Here is a 13193-nt window from a genome sequence, read left to right as displayed (position 1 = left end):
AACCCAAAGGTTGCCCCAGGAATAATGTGGATAACTCCCACATTGATAGGCTTACTATTATTTTGTATGCTGCCAACTAATACAAGGGATAGCTGCATCATTTGAGCAATGACATTTTAATGTTGTTTTACACATAATTAAAGTTGACTATTTTATTATGTACATGAAATTGAACAACAACATTTCAATGTTGTTTTACACATAACTAAAGTTGAACATGAGATTTTAATACAATCTATGAGAATGGTCATGAAAAATTCTTAAAATTTCATATCACACTTATAATTCATAAATATTGATATCAACAAAAGTACTTTTATTATGAAATTTATCTTCTACCTAATTGAATTTTACAAGCAACACAGAGGTGAAGGAAGAAACAAAGAGTGAACTGCATTCATGGCTTGCACCTCCTAGTGAGATATGTATAGCAGTGCTTGTAGTTCTATTATTAAAATGATCACCTCGTGTTCTTCAAATTTACTCAAATTAAGCATTTGATATCGCACAAAAATTAAGAAATCCACCGGTTGGATGCTATTTGAAGAGTGCCAGAAAATTCTATTAATGTGCGAATGGCCTTTCCAGATGCCAGATAAATACAACAAAGACAAATGCCAACCATGGCCAAAAGATAGTGACTGGGTACTGGGTAAGCCAAGCTTCCCCTCGTTCAAACATTGCCTATCTTCCTTTCTTCAGCGATATCCTTATTCTATTCAAGATTGCTGCCTGCAACAACATAAAAAGAATCAAGAAATCACTGCAAATGTTCTTCAATTCTAAAAAGGATGGTCTAGTATGAATTGATTCTCTAGTCACATTATTTTTTTTTTTAACATTTTGGATGATTTAGGTAATCAAATTTTATGATCTATCAAATGATGAGTTCTATTTTTCTTGATAGATCTAGTGATCCCCCAAAAATAAAAACTCATTGATTATGGAGTTTGATCCCTGTGTGAACTTTTTTCCCCCTATTTTACATGAAACTCCATGATCTACAATTTATTCTCTTTTTCTTATTCTTACTCTTACTCTTACTTTTACTTTCTGATCATAGCTTTCTGATATTCTTATTCTTACTCTTACTCTTACTTTTACTTTCTGATCATAGCTTTCTGATCATAGATTGTTAAAAAACTTTATAAAATAAAATTCAAAAACAATTCTCACTAGAACTGTAAAAATTATAGGTCTACGGTCATGCATTTCTTGTTAAGTATTACTAATGTCAATGGCAACAGGGAAGGGTGGTCACCACCACTATAATTTACATTCATAATAATTTCATAAGCAGTAAGATATGCTACTATGGCATCATAGATGAAAATTTGATTTGCACACAAGCCTTGAATCCCAATTACTAATTAATTTTAGAATGGGCAGGATCGAACTCGATAAGCCTGCTCAATATAATGGTACTGATGGAACAAAACCTACACATTGATGACTTGGAGTTAAGCAGGTGAGAGAATATTGATTTCTGTAGGTGAAGAAGCTCACACAAACCTCAATTGCAAACAGCATAATCTGTATCCAAAACAGGCAGGGCAGGCGTATAACACAATTTTGACCCATGTCTTGTGACATATACAGGGACTACTGTGACGGCTGTTCAAATTGATATTACTGCAACTAGCCTTCCCTACTTCCAAATTTATTGTGGGTACAAAGCTACTCCACTGGTGGCCGAATTTGTTGGTCTACGGTTAAAATTGAAACTCAAAGTGGGTATGTAATTTTCTGGTCTAACTATATCATTTGTTTTCATAATTGCAAGAAAGAAGAAAAAAACAGAGGAACAGAGTACATACAAATAATGCAGAAGTCCTTTTCATTCTAATCAAGATCCCTTTTTTCCCGAGGGTGGGACTCGGACTGGAATAAGAAAGTGAGCAAGGTTTTGCGAGCAATTCCTCAGTAGTGGGAGGCCAATGGTGGATGATGCAGAGGGGAGGAGGAGGAGGAGGAGGAGGGGTAGAGGAATAGGAAAGGGAAGAAGACCTGCGAATGGAAGTGGAGTGTACTTGGAGAGGCTGAAGTCTGGGAGGCAGATGGAGTGACTTGGAGTGGGTGAGGGTCTGGTTGCGAGGAGGCTGAATGGGTTTCCCTGGAATTTCTTCCCACTTGAAGGGAATTGCTATGGAGTGTGGGGGTATTAATGGTGGAGTCTTCATCCCCTGCGCCTCTGCGTCTGCGTCTGCTTCCACTTCCCATGGATTCGACAAAACAGACAGCCTCGGAGTACAACTCTCTTCCTCCTTCATCGTCTTTCTTCCTTCCCTCTTCACCACTCCATTACTGTAAGCTGTTCGGCTTTGAACGAACGGCGCTGGGTTCACGGGAAATAATAGTAGCTTGAAACTTGTGGGTAGGCTCCTCTATTCTTGGATACTTACGCCGTGTCACGCGATCGGTCACGCTTGACTTAAAACTAGCATTGTCTTCCTTCTGCTCCCTCCACGGACATCAACTTCATATTTATAACTCATACTCGGATGACTGCTGGCTTTCATCCGGGTAAAATAGATGACGGGTTGCTTTCATTACGTTTGACAAAAAAAGGGTAAAAAACTAAATAAATGTTTGGGAATTTTTTTTATTATTAGGAAATCACATTTTGATGTGCAATGAATGTATAATTATTATTATTTTTTCTTATATTAGTGTGGTATATGAGGTCAATTAGTAGGTCATTTAATAAATGATGTTGTTTGTGCAACAATAGTTTTAAAAATGATAACTTCAAATAAGTTATACATCTACTTAGATTCAAATAGCGTTTCTTATGTTTGCAATAGGAAGAGAGGGAGAGGGAGAGGGATATGGAGAGAAGGAGAGGGAGATATATAGAGAGAAATGAGAGGGATAAATAAAAACGGAAGAGAGAAATATATACAGAGGGAGATAATGAGGGAGATATAGAAAGATAAAGATAAAGATATGAAGTGATATATAAAGAGAGTTAGAGAGAGGGAGAGATATAGCGGTAGATGTAATACCCTAAAATTGGTCGCCTAAACCATGGGCCCCTATTTTCGACAATATCACCAAGGTCCTAACCAAAGGCAATTAAATCAACTTTGAGCACACAATTAATTAGTTCTTCAATCATCAAATATCACATGGCAAGTGAATTATTCAATATTAATTAAATATTTAATTAATTAATTGAATCATTCCAAGAAAATCATTTTGATCAATTATCCTATTTAATTTATTAAATAACCTAGCATATTAAATTCATGTAGAGAGATATTGGGCACTCTGCAACTAGGGCACGAAACCCCGTGGTGCCGTTGGTTGCAGTACGCTACCGCGTGCGAGGGCTCCCTGGCCTTGCTGGGAAGCCCTCGATTCATTTATTACCCCTCCTGCAATAAATGGAGCCGAATAAAGATGGCCCCAATAATCCTAAACAACCCATTCTTCCCTCTGCGAATGCTCGAGAGCTGCGGAGAACCTTCAGCCAGGCGGTGGAGGATAAGCGGTTTTCATTCCCCAAAGATGCAAAGTTTGAAGCCGCTCTCCACCATGAAGATGAAACCAATCTCACAGCAGCACAAGGTGAGGTCCACTCTTCCAAACGCATCACCGTTAAACCTAACGACTCTATGCTCTCTGCCATTTCTTCTGAGATTTCTAGACTTAGGGATTCAACAATTTTTTGTTGTTGCCTTTGATGTAAATAACTTACCATCTCGACAATATATGAATAAATGGTTGCAAGATGTGTGGGTCAATAAACTAGGGTTTCAATTTTCGTTTTGTAGAATGATTCAAAAGGGTTTGTTTTTACTTTTCTTTGATAATAAGGAAAGCCAAAGCAAAATTGTAAATAAACAGTTTTGGTCAATAGGAAATTCATCTTTTAGGGCGGTTCGTTGGGACCCCGAAGATTGTAACGATGAAATTCTTGCCCTTTCCTGCCCAAAATGGATAACCATTAAGAATGTTCCAGCTTTCCTCTGTACCTGTGTTGACAAAATTGCGGAACCCTTGGGGAAAATTGTAAAAATCGACTCTTCTCCCTCGGTACTCCCTCATCTCGATGCTAGACTGCTTATTGCCTTGAAACCAGGTATGGTTTACCCTGCAGAAATTGTTATTCGACTCAACAATAAAACTTACTATTGTTCAATTGAGTATATGGGTGGAATAGATGCTTAGTGGTCATTTTAGAAGTAAATGTCCCTTATTATCAAACAAATCTTCAAGGTCTAAAACTCGGGCCTCCGGACCCCCTATAGCTAAAGCCACGCCCTCTGTACCTGCCCCCTTGTCTCCCCTTCATGTCCCTTCCTCACCCCCCCCACCTGCTTCTTCTCCCTCCCCCTCGCTGTTCCCCCACAACCCTCCCCCTTCCTCTTCAACCCCCTCGATGGCTAACTCCATCCTAGACTACAACAATGCTATCAAGGAGGCCCTCGCCGCTGCTTAGCCACCCCCCTTTACTCCCTCTGAAACAATTGTTACTCCTGCTCATCTCTCAAACCTGAGGACCCTTAATGTACAACAACTAGTGATGGAAAAACTAAGAAAAGCAGTGGAAGCTAGGAAAATTCTTGAACAGATGCTCTTCAAGCAGAAATTGGAAATTGAATCTCTCAGTGTCAGCTACCTGACCTTGAGGACATTGATAGGGGTGTTCCAGATATGATAGACACCATTAGCAGGGCCTTGGTCCAGGACCCTGAACTATCCACTTGCAAGGAACTTAATGGACTCAATACTGAGGAATCCCCTACCCTGCAAGGGGAAAGGGGAAGACCTACTTTGGAGGAGGTACCATCAACCCCTCTAGATGATCTTGATACTTTAGAGGCCGCTAGGGGAGACCCTGCTAGTGTTGTCTCCTATACTGCTAGCACCCCTATTAGTGCCCTGAAGGCAGAGTCAACTACCACTCAAGGTGTGGAGCCCAACATAGACCCCTTCACTCCTGTGGATACCAACTTTGAACAAGGATTGACAGTCCCTCAAGATGGATTTACTATGGTTAAACACGAGAAAGCTAGGAGGAAGAGATCTCCTAAGAACAACAAGGAGAATGATAACAAGAAGGAATCTGTAGGCCCTGAACAAATCTCCGAGGCAAGGAAAAAGAGAGGTAGACCCTCCTCTTCTATTGCATTTGATGCTAACAATATAGCAAACAAAGAGGATTGGCCCAAGTGTTTTGAGGGATTTAAATCTCAAACTGACCCTCCCCAACCAGGTGTATCATGTTGAAAATTATATCTTGGAACATCAGAGGCCTAGAGGCCCCTGATCGGAAATACATCATAAAGAGATTTCTTAATGCACACAAGAACATGGATTGCCTCCTCTTGCAGGAGCTAAAAGTAGTGGGTTTCACCCTGCAAATCGGTCTCAAATGTATCTAGAGGGAGGCTGCCTCCTTTTACACTAACCATACCAAAGGAAAAGGTGGCTCAGCCATACTCCTTAGTCCTAAATGGGCCAACAAAGTGGTTAACTGGGGACAATCCCCCTGTGCTAGAGCTATATGGGTCTCTATTCAAATGGAGAACCAGAGGTTTGGAATTTGCTCTATCTATGCCCTGAATGACTACAGAGAAAGAGGAGAACTATAGAACTGGCTAACAATGCTAGAGGATATCCCTTGGATTATTGGGGGAGACTTCAATATGGTGGAATCTCCTAGTGATAAAAAGGGGGCAACAAATTTGAATGGAAGGGAATGGAAAGGCTTCAATGGGATAGAATGATCAACAAATTGAATCTCTTTGACCCTATTGCTGGAAGGAAAGACAATTTGAACACCATATGGTACACCTGGTGCAACTATCAATAGTTGAATAAAAGGATCTACTGTAGGCTGGACAAGCTCTACCTCGATAAATCCCACTTTATGATAGACAAAGGCTCTAATGGTGGTCACTATTTTGTCTCCCCATTTACCCTCTCTGATCACCACCCGATAATAATGGGAATTGACCTCTCCACAACAACCCCTCCTCCTCCTCAAGAGCTCCTTCATTCATCCTCAACACTAGACTCCTAGAAGATGAGGACTTTCGCTCTGCCCTAGCCTTTATCAGATTGTTTAACAAAAAGGATAGGAACCAACTCTCTGGTACAGATACATGGAATTTAAACATAAAAACTGTGACCATCCTTTGTCAAATAGTGGGCAAAAAGAAGGCCAAGGATGCCAGGAGGGTAGAAATACTACTCCAGGAGGATCTATGTAATGCAAAAATGAATCTTCAGAACTCTTCGAATGATGAAAACCTCACTTACACTCTGATGACAATCAAAGATCACCTCAGAAAGTTTCAGAACCAGAAAATTAAAGGGCTAAAAACCAGGTCCAAACTAAATTGGTTGGATTCGGGGGACAAGGGCTCCAAATTATTCTTCCATATGCTCAAACTTAAGGAAGCTAAGGAGAACATCAATGCTATATGGGACAATAACACTCAAATCAAAGACTCCCAAGAGATCCTACAATACTTCTCCCTCTATTATCAGAAGCTTTTTACCTCAGAAGAGGTAAATGAAGACCACATACATGCTAGAGAGCTCATTAAGCAATTGACCCCACCCAAGCTTAATGAGGAGGGCTTTGAGGTTGTGGGGCGCTCTATCTCAAGAGAGGAAATATCCATGGCTATCTCCTCTATGGGTAATGACAGATCCCCTAGACCAGATGGATTCCCAGTGGAGTTCTATAAGAAAAAAATTAAATGGATTGTAGACGACCTCCATGTCCTATATTTGGAGGCTATATCCAAAGGAACCCTAGGCAAAGAGATCAACCAAGGGCTTATCAAGCTCATTCCCAAGGAAGGAGACAAGACTTTGGTTAAGAAATGGAGGCCTATCACGCTACTAAATGTATCTTATAAAATATTGGCCAAAGTAGTAGCAAACAGGTTAATCAGAATACTGCCAAAGATTATCAGTCCTACCCAAATGGGATTTGTTAAAGGCAGGTTCATCCTTGAGAACTTGGTGACCTGTTGGGAGTCTCTTGAATAGGCTAAGGTCTCCAATCAGAATGGGGCTATGCTACTAATAGACTTTGAGAAGGCATATGATAGGATAGAGTGGGGATTCATAATTCAGATGCTAGCTAGTCTGGGATTCCCGAACTCCTTCTGCAAGATTGTCCAAACACTACTTAGTGATGCCAATGCAGTTGTGGAAGTAAACAGATTAAAATTTGACAACATCACTCTCTCCAGATCAATTAGAAAGGGGTGTCCTCTTGCCCCAGCCCTATTTTTCCTGGCTGCGGATGCTATGCACTACATACTAAAGGAATTCAACTTATCCCCTAGGGTTAAAGGAATTGCACTCCCTAACAAAGAAGAAGTAATTAATATACAGTTTGCAGATGACACAACTATCCTCTTCTCCTTAGAGGAGGATAATTTATCACATCTTCTTCACAGTATTGGGATCTTCTGCAAAGCATCAGGTAGTAGAATTGCCCTTCACAAATCTACCCTGTTAGGTTGGACTGATGCCCCTCCTATCTGGTTGTCTAAGTTTGATCTAAAGTGGGGAGGCCCAGATACCATCATTAGATACTCGGGAATCCCTTTCTCTGTCTCCCCAAACTTGAAAGAAATGTGGGAATGGTTCAGAAATAAGGTTGATAAGAAACTCACTAAATGGAACCAGAACTTCCTATCCTTAGCAGGTCGTTTTCAGGTTTGTCAAAAACTACTATCTTCATATAACATATACTGCTCCTCAGCTTGGTTATTCAACAATTATCAGTTCAACTACATTCAAAAATAAATCAGGAACTTCCTCTGGTCAGATGGAAAAGGCAAAAAGAAGCAACACACTGTTAAATAGGATTGGTGTATCAGATCTAAGATTCAGGGAGGTATGGGCCTCAAAGATCTCAAACTTCAAGGAACTGCCCTGGTTGCCAAATGGATTTGTAAAGCCATTGATGGCAACGAACCCTAGAAAGTGCTTGGGTTAGTGCAGGATCAAGGGGGGCCAAAAAGTGGCGATGTGAAAAAATAGCCTTCCTCGCCTAAAAACGCGAAAATCCGTGTTGACTTTTTGCTTGGCCTGGGTGTCAGTACACCTTGACCTGGTAATTACCTATGCAAATTGGATATCGGATAAAATCAGATATTGGATTTTATCCGATATCCGATTTTTATTTGTAATTTTAATTTAAAAAATATATTATATGTTACGTATTATATGTTACATATTATATAATATAATATAATATAATATAATATAATATTATATTATATAATATAATATTATATTATATAATATAATATTATATTATATTATATATTATATAATATTGTATTATATAATATAATATAATATAATATAATATAATATAATATAATATTATATTATATATAATATAATATAATATAATATAATATTATATTATATATAATATAATATAATATAATATAATATAATATAATACGTATTATATAATACAATATTATATTATATTATCAATAATATAATATAATATAATACAATTATATTATCAATAATATATAACATAATATTATATTATATTATATATTATATAATATTGTATTATATTATATATTATAATATAATATAATATTATATTATAATATAATATAATATTATATTATATATTATAATATAATATAATATTATATTATATATTATAATATAATATAATATTATATTATATATTATAATATAATATAATATTATATTATATATTATAATATAATATAATATAATATAATATTATATTATATTATAATATAATATAATATAATATTATATTATATAAAATATAATATAATATTATATATAATATAATATTATATATAATATAATATTATATATAATATAATATAATATAATATAATATAATACAATATAATATAATATAATATTATATTATATTATATATTATAATATATATAATATAATACAATACGTATTATATTATATAATAATATATTATTATATTATATATGTTATTTAAAAATAATTTAAGTGTTGAAATCGGATATCCGATTTTCTGAGACTTTTATATTTCGACAGTGACAGTCCCATGAGTCATTTTTAACTCACGGGTCGCGCGAATTCGTCAAAATCCAATATCCGCTCCATCCGATATCCGGTGTTTTGACAAAAAATTGCTAAAAAATAGATTTAGAGGTAAGAATTTTGTCGTTTTGAATCATTTTCATTCATTTTTTGTATTTTTTGTGAATGTTTATTTGATTTTTCATTGAAAATATGGTTTTTTTTCATGAAAACTAGGTTTTTTAAAAATCAAATACCTAATTGTTTAAATTTGTTAACTAAATTTAATTGTTTACATTCAATTAGGTTAAAAATAGGGGATAACAATGAAAACACTGACCAACCACAACTGCAACAACCAAACCCTCATTTGCCAAACCCCCCCTCAATTCAAGATTTGATTGCACAAAATTTAAACGAATTGAGGGGGATTGCATAAGTATATCGTAGGATCCCTCGTCTAAACCCATTGTTTGATCCTCTCACGTCGATCATAAAAAGTATGGAAACCATGACTGAGGAGCACGATGCCGCCCTTTTGTGGTGAGATTCTATGAAGGACAAATATGTAGATGGCTTGTCATATAAGGATATCAAGGATCTTGAGATATCCAAAGCCGAAATAGCCTCATTGTTTGTCAATCCCCGTACTGGTCAGCCCGTAGATCCCCAAAAAACAAAACTTTCTATCAAATGGTGCACAAATGATGGGATTGTGAAAAACTTTTGGGATCGTTGGTGGATGGTTTTCGACAAACCACCCAACAACAATCTTGATATCCCCTTCTATTTCATAAAAAAATTGTATGCTGAGTTTGTTTTACATAAACATGTGAACTACTTTAACATCCAACCTTTCCAGGGTGTAGGTTTAGGTATGCCCCAAAATAGACCTGGGGCAGTCAGAGTAGTCTAGGGCCCATATGTCCCCCCTCCTCCTGTTGATCCCCCACCTGCAGTTCAACATCCTGATATCATTTGTGAGGCGGCTTCACGGACCATATTGGCTATTCACTCTTTGAGTAGCCTTTTGGTTTCTCAGGCCGCGTCAGTAGCTCAGCCTACTCTTGATGGTAGCGGTGCATCCGGTGCCGGTGACACATCATCCTTGGCTCCACACATATGCGTGCCCCATAGTTGTGTCATGTGTGGGCACGTATGCTTGGGTCCAGTTGGACAACCCGTTGATCCTGCTGTGGACAGTGCAGATTACGAGGTGCATGAGATGCATGATGCACCAGAGGTTATTACACAGACTGGAGGATACCTTGGGGAGTCCTCACATGCTAGAGGCAAGGAGGCACCGTCATCATACATTGATGATGTATTGGTAAGATTTGTGTTTTCACAGTTCATGTTATATTTTAATTAAATATTTATAAATTAGATAATATTAAGTACTAATTTTTATTTACAGGTCTATTTAACAGTTGATGACCGCAGATGAGTTGAGATGGATTCAGGAGGGCACCTTGTCGGCCATTTCATTTGGCCTCGATAGCTTGATGGTACATATATTATTGCACCTAGTCGTTTGTATTTTATTGTACATACATGCTCATCATTTATATTTGTATTAATTAGATTATGTAGTAACTTGCATGTATATCTTATTTTACTCTTGTAGGGGACAAGTAACATGAGTGCGGTGTAGTGTGATCTAGGATCTGGTAGTGCAATTGGAGACAAGGGAAAGGTAATTGAATGCAAATATGATTGAATGAATAGTTTAAATAACTTATAGTGATTATACATGTCTAGACATAGATTGATAGTTTCATATACTTCTTGTGTATATATACAAAGAACTCTTGGCTTCACATCCTTGATGACTACACCCATTATACCTGAAGAAGAAGAAGAGATGCCTCGAGTAGATGTGTGTTTATTTTATTATTTGATTAGTAGATATAATTTGTTATTATCAGTGACAATTATATGCTAACTTGTATCAATCTCATGTTTCTGAACATATGTAGGTTGTGTATCAAAATATTCAAAACATACCTCCTCTACCAAAGACATACATCAAGAGTCCTGCAAAGCTGAAGAGAAAACGTGGAGATGAGGTAAACATGAATAGTTCAATTAAATAGTTCATTTTTATGTTAACTTTTTGAAAGTGAATTATATAATATAACTAATATTAATCGTGGTTTGTTTTTCTTGTGCAGGATCCTTCAAAGCCGAGAAGTGTGGGGAAGAGGATCGATTTTGATGATCCATCAACAACTTAGGATGTTATAGATAGTTTTGGGATGCTTAAATGTCTAGTTGGCATGTATATTTTGTATATGGACATACATTCACGTATTTAGACATACATTTTGTTTCAGTTGGCGTTTATGCCATATTTGTGTATGGACATACATTTGTAATCATTCGACATTTTTATATATACAGAAGTTGATATTCGATCATATAAATTGTTGCTCATCTGTGTGTGGTGTTATCATGGAAATCTTTAATCTTCATTCCAATAATTAAAAATGGTTAATAATGGCTATTTAATGAACAATACAATTCATTTCATTTCATCATAAGTGTTGTTTTTATAATGAACAATATAGTTCATTTAATGAACAATATAATTCATTTAATGAACAATACAATACAATTTATTTAATGAACAATACAATTCATTTAATGAACAATACCCTACGCATGCTCCTATTTTGCCCCCCCACTCGATCGAATGCTCGGGGTCATACCCTACCGACGTCGTCCCTTGAGTGCCCTAAATGCTCAAAATTGTCAAACTTTGACGGGCCCTAACTCAGAATCCGTGGCACTTATGAATGATCCGTTTGAACCTACGGGGCCACAAGAGGGGTCCCTAAAAAAGCCTATCTCAGTATTTCAAGTTGCTCTATGGTTTTAGTAGGGCAGCAATTTTTCGGTTGGCGAAAAAATCGTCAGTCTCACTCAATGGAATGTTGTCGCATGGTCGATTTCTCGTTCAGCTCGTCGCGATGATGAACTATCGGCTCTGACATGTCCAGTTAGGCATTATTACCCTATGCATGCTCTTATTTCCCCCCCCCACTCGATCGAACGCTCAGGGTCATACCCTACCGACGTCGTCCCTTGAGCGCCTTAAGTGCTCAAAATTGTCAAACTTTGACGGGCCCTAACTCGGAATCCGTGGCACCTGCGAACAATTAATTTAAACCTATGGGGCCACGAGAGGGGTCCATACAAAATCCTATCTCGGTATTTCAATTTTCCCTACGGTTTTATTAGGGCAGCAATTTTTTCGGTTGGCGAAAAAATCGTCAGTCTCACTCAATGGAATGTTGTCGCATGGTCGATTTCTCATTCAACTCATCGGGATGACGAACTGTCGGCTCTGACATGTCCAGTTAGGCATTATTACCCTACACATGCTCCTATTTTGCCCCCCCACTCGATCGAACACTTGGGGTCATACCCTACTGACATCGTCCCTTGAGCGCCCTAAGTGCTCAAAATTATCAAACTTTGATGGGCCCTAACTCAGAATCTGTGGCACCTGTGAACGATCCGTTTGAACCTACGGGGCCATGAGAGAGGTCCCTACAAAATCCTATCTCGATTTTTCAAGTTTCCCTATGGTTTTATTAGGGCAGCAATTTTTCAGTTGGCAAAAAAATTGTCAGTCTCACTCAATGGAATGTTCTTGCGTGGCCGATTTGTAATTCTGCTCGTCGCGATGATGAACCGTTAGCTCTGACATGTCCAGTTAGGCATTATTACCCTACGCATGCTCCTGTTTTGCCCCCCCACTCGATCGAACGCTCGGGGTCATACCCTATTGACGTCGTCCCTTGAGTGCCCTAAGTGCTCAAAATTGTCAAACTTTGACGGGCCCTAACTCAGAATCCGTGGCACCTGCGAATGATCCATTTGAACCTACGGGGCCACGAGAGAGGTCCCTACAAAAGCCTATCTTGGTTTTTCAAGTTGCACTATGGTTTTATTAGGGCAACAATTTTTCAGTTGGCGAAAAAATCGTCAGTCTCACTCAATGGAATGTTGTCGCGTGGCCGATTTCTCGTTCTGCTCATCGCGATGATGAACCGTCGGCTCTGACATATATAGTTAGGCATTATTACCCTACGCATGCTCCTATTTTGCCCCCCCACTCGATCAAACGCTCGGGGTCATACCCTACC

The 13193-nt window shown here is 37.8% G+C and overlaps 1 protein-coding gene across 1 annotated transcript; it reads right to left on the bottom strand.

Moving 5' to 3' along the window:
* Window positions 1-368: 368 nt before the first annotated feature.
* Window positions 369-2466, bottom strand: LOC131060206 (uncharacterized). Its single transcript, XM_057993360.2, has 2 exons — window positions 1818-2466; window positions 369-732 (listed from the first exon to the last, which is right to left on the bottom strand). The coding sequence occupies exons 1-2, from the start codon at window positions 2268-2270 to the stop codon at window positions 685-687; spliced, it is 501 nt and encodes a 166-aa protein (XP_057849343.1). The 5' UTR covers window positions 2271-2466; the 3' UTR covers window positions 369-684.
* Window positions 2467-13193: the final 10727 nt, after the last annotated feature.

This window comes from Cryptomeria japonica, chromosome 3 (assembly GCF_030272615.1).
Source record: "Cryptomeria japonica chromosome 3, Sugi_1.0, whole genome shotgun sequence".
NCBI classification, from domain to species: Eukaryota; Viridiplantae; Streptophyta; class Pinopsida; order Cupressales; family Cupressaceae; genus Cryptomeria; species Cryptomeria japonica.
The sequence above is the reverse complement of the archived record's forward strand: the minus strand, read 5'-3'. Positions and strand labels throughout refer to the sequence as shown.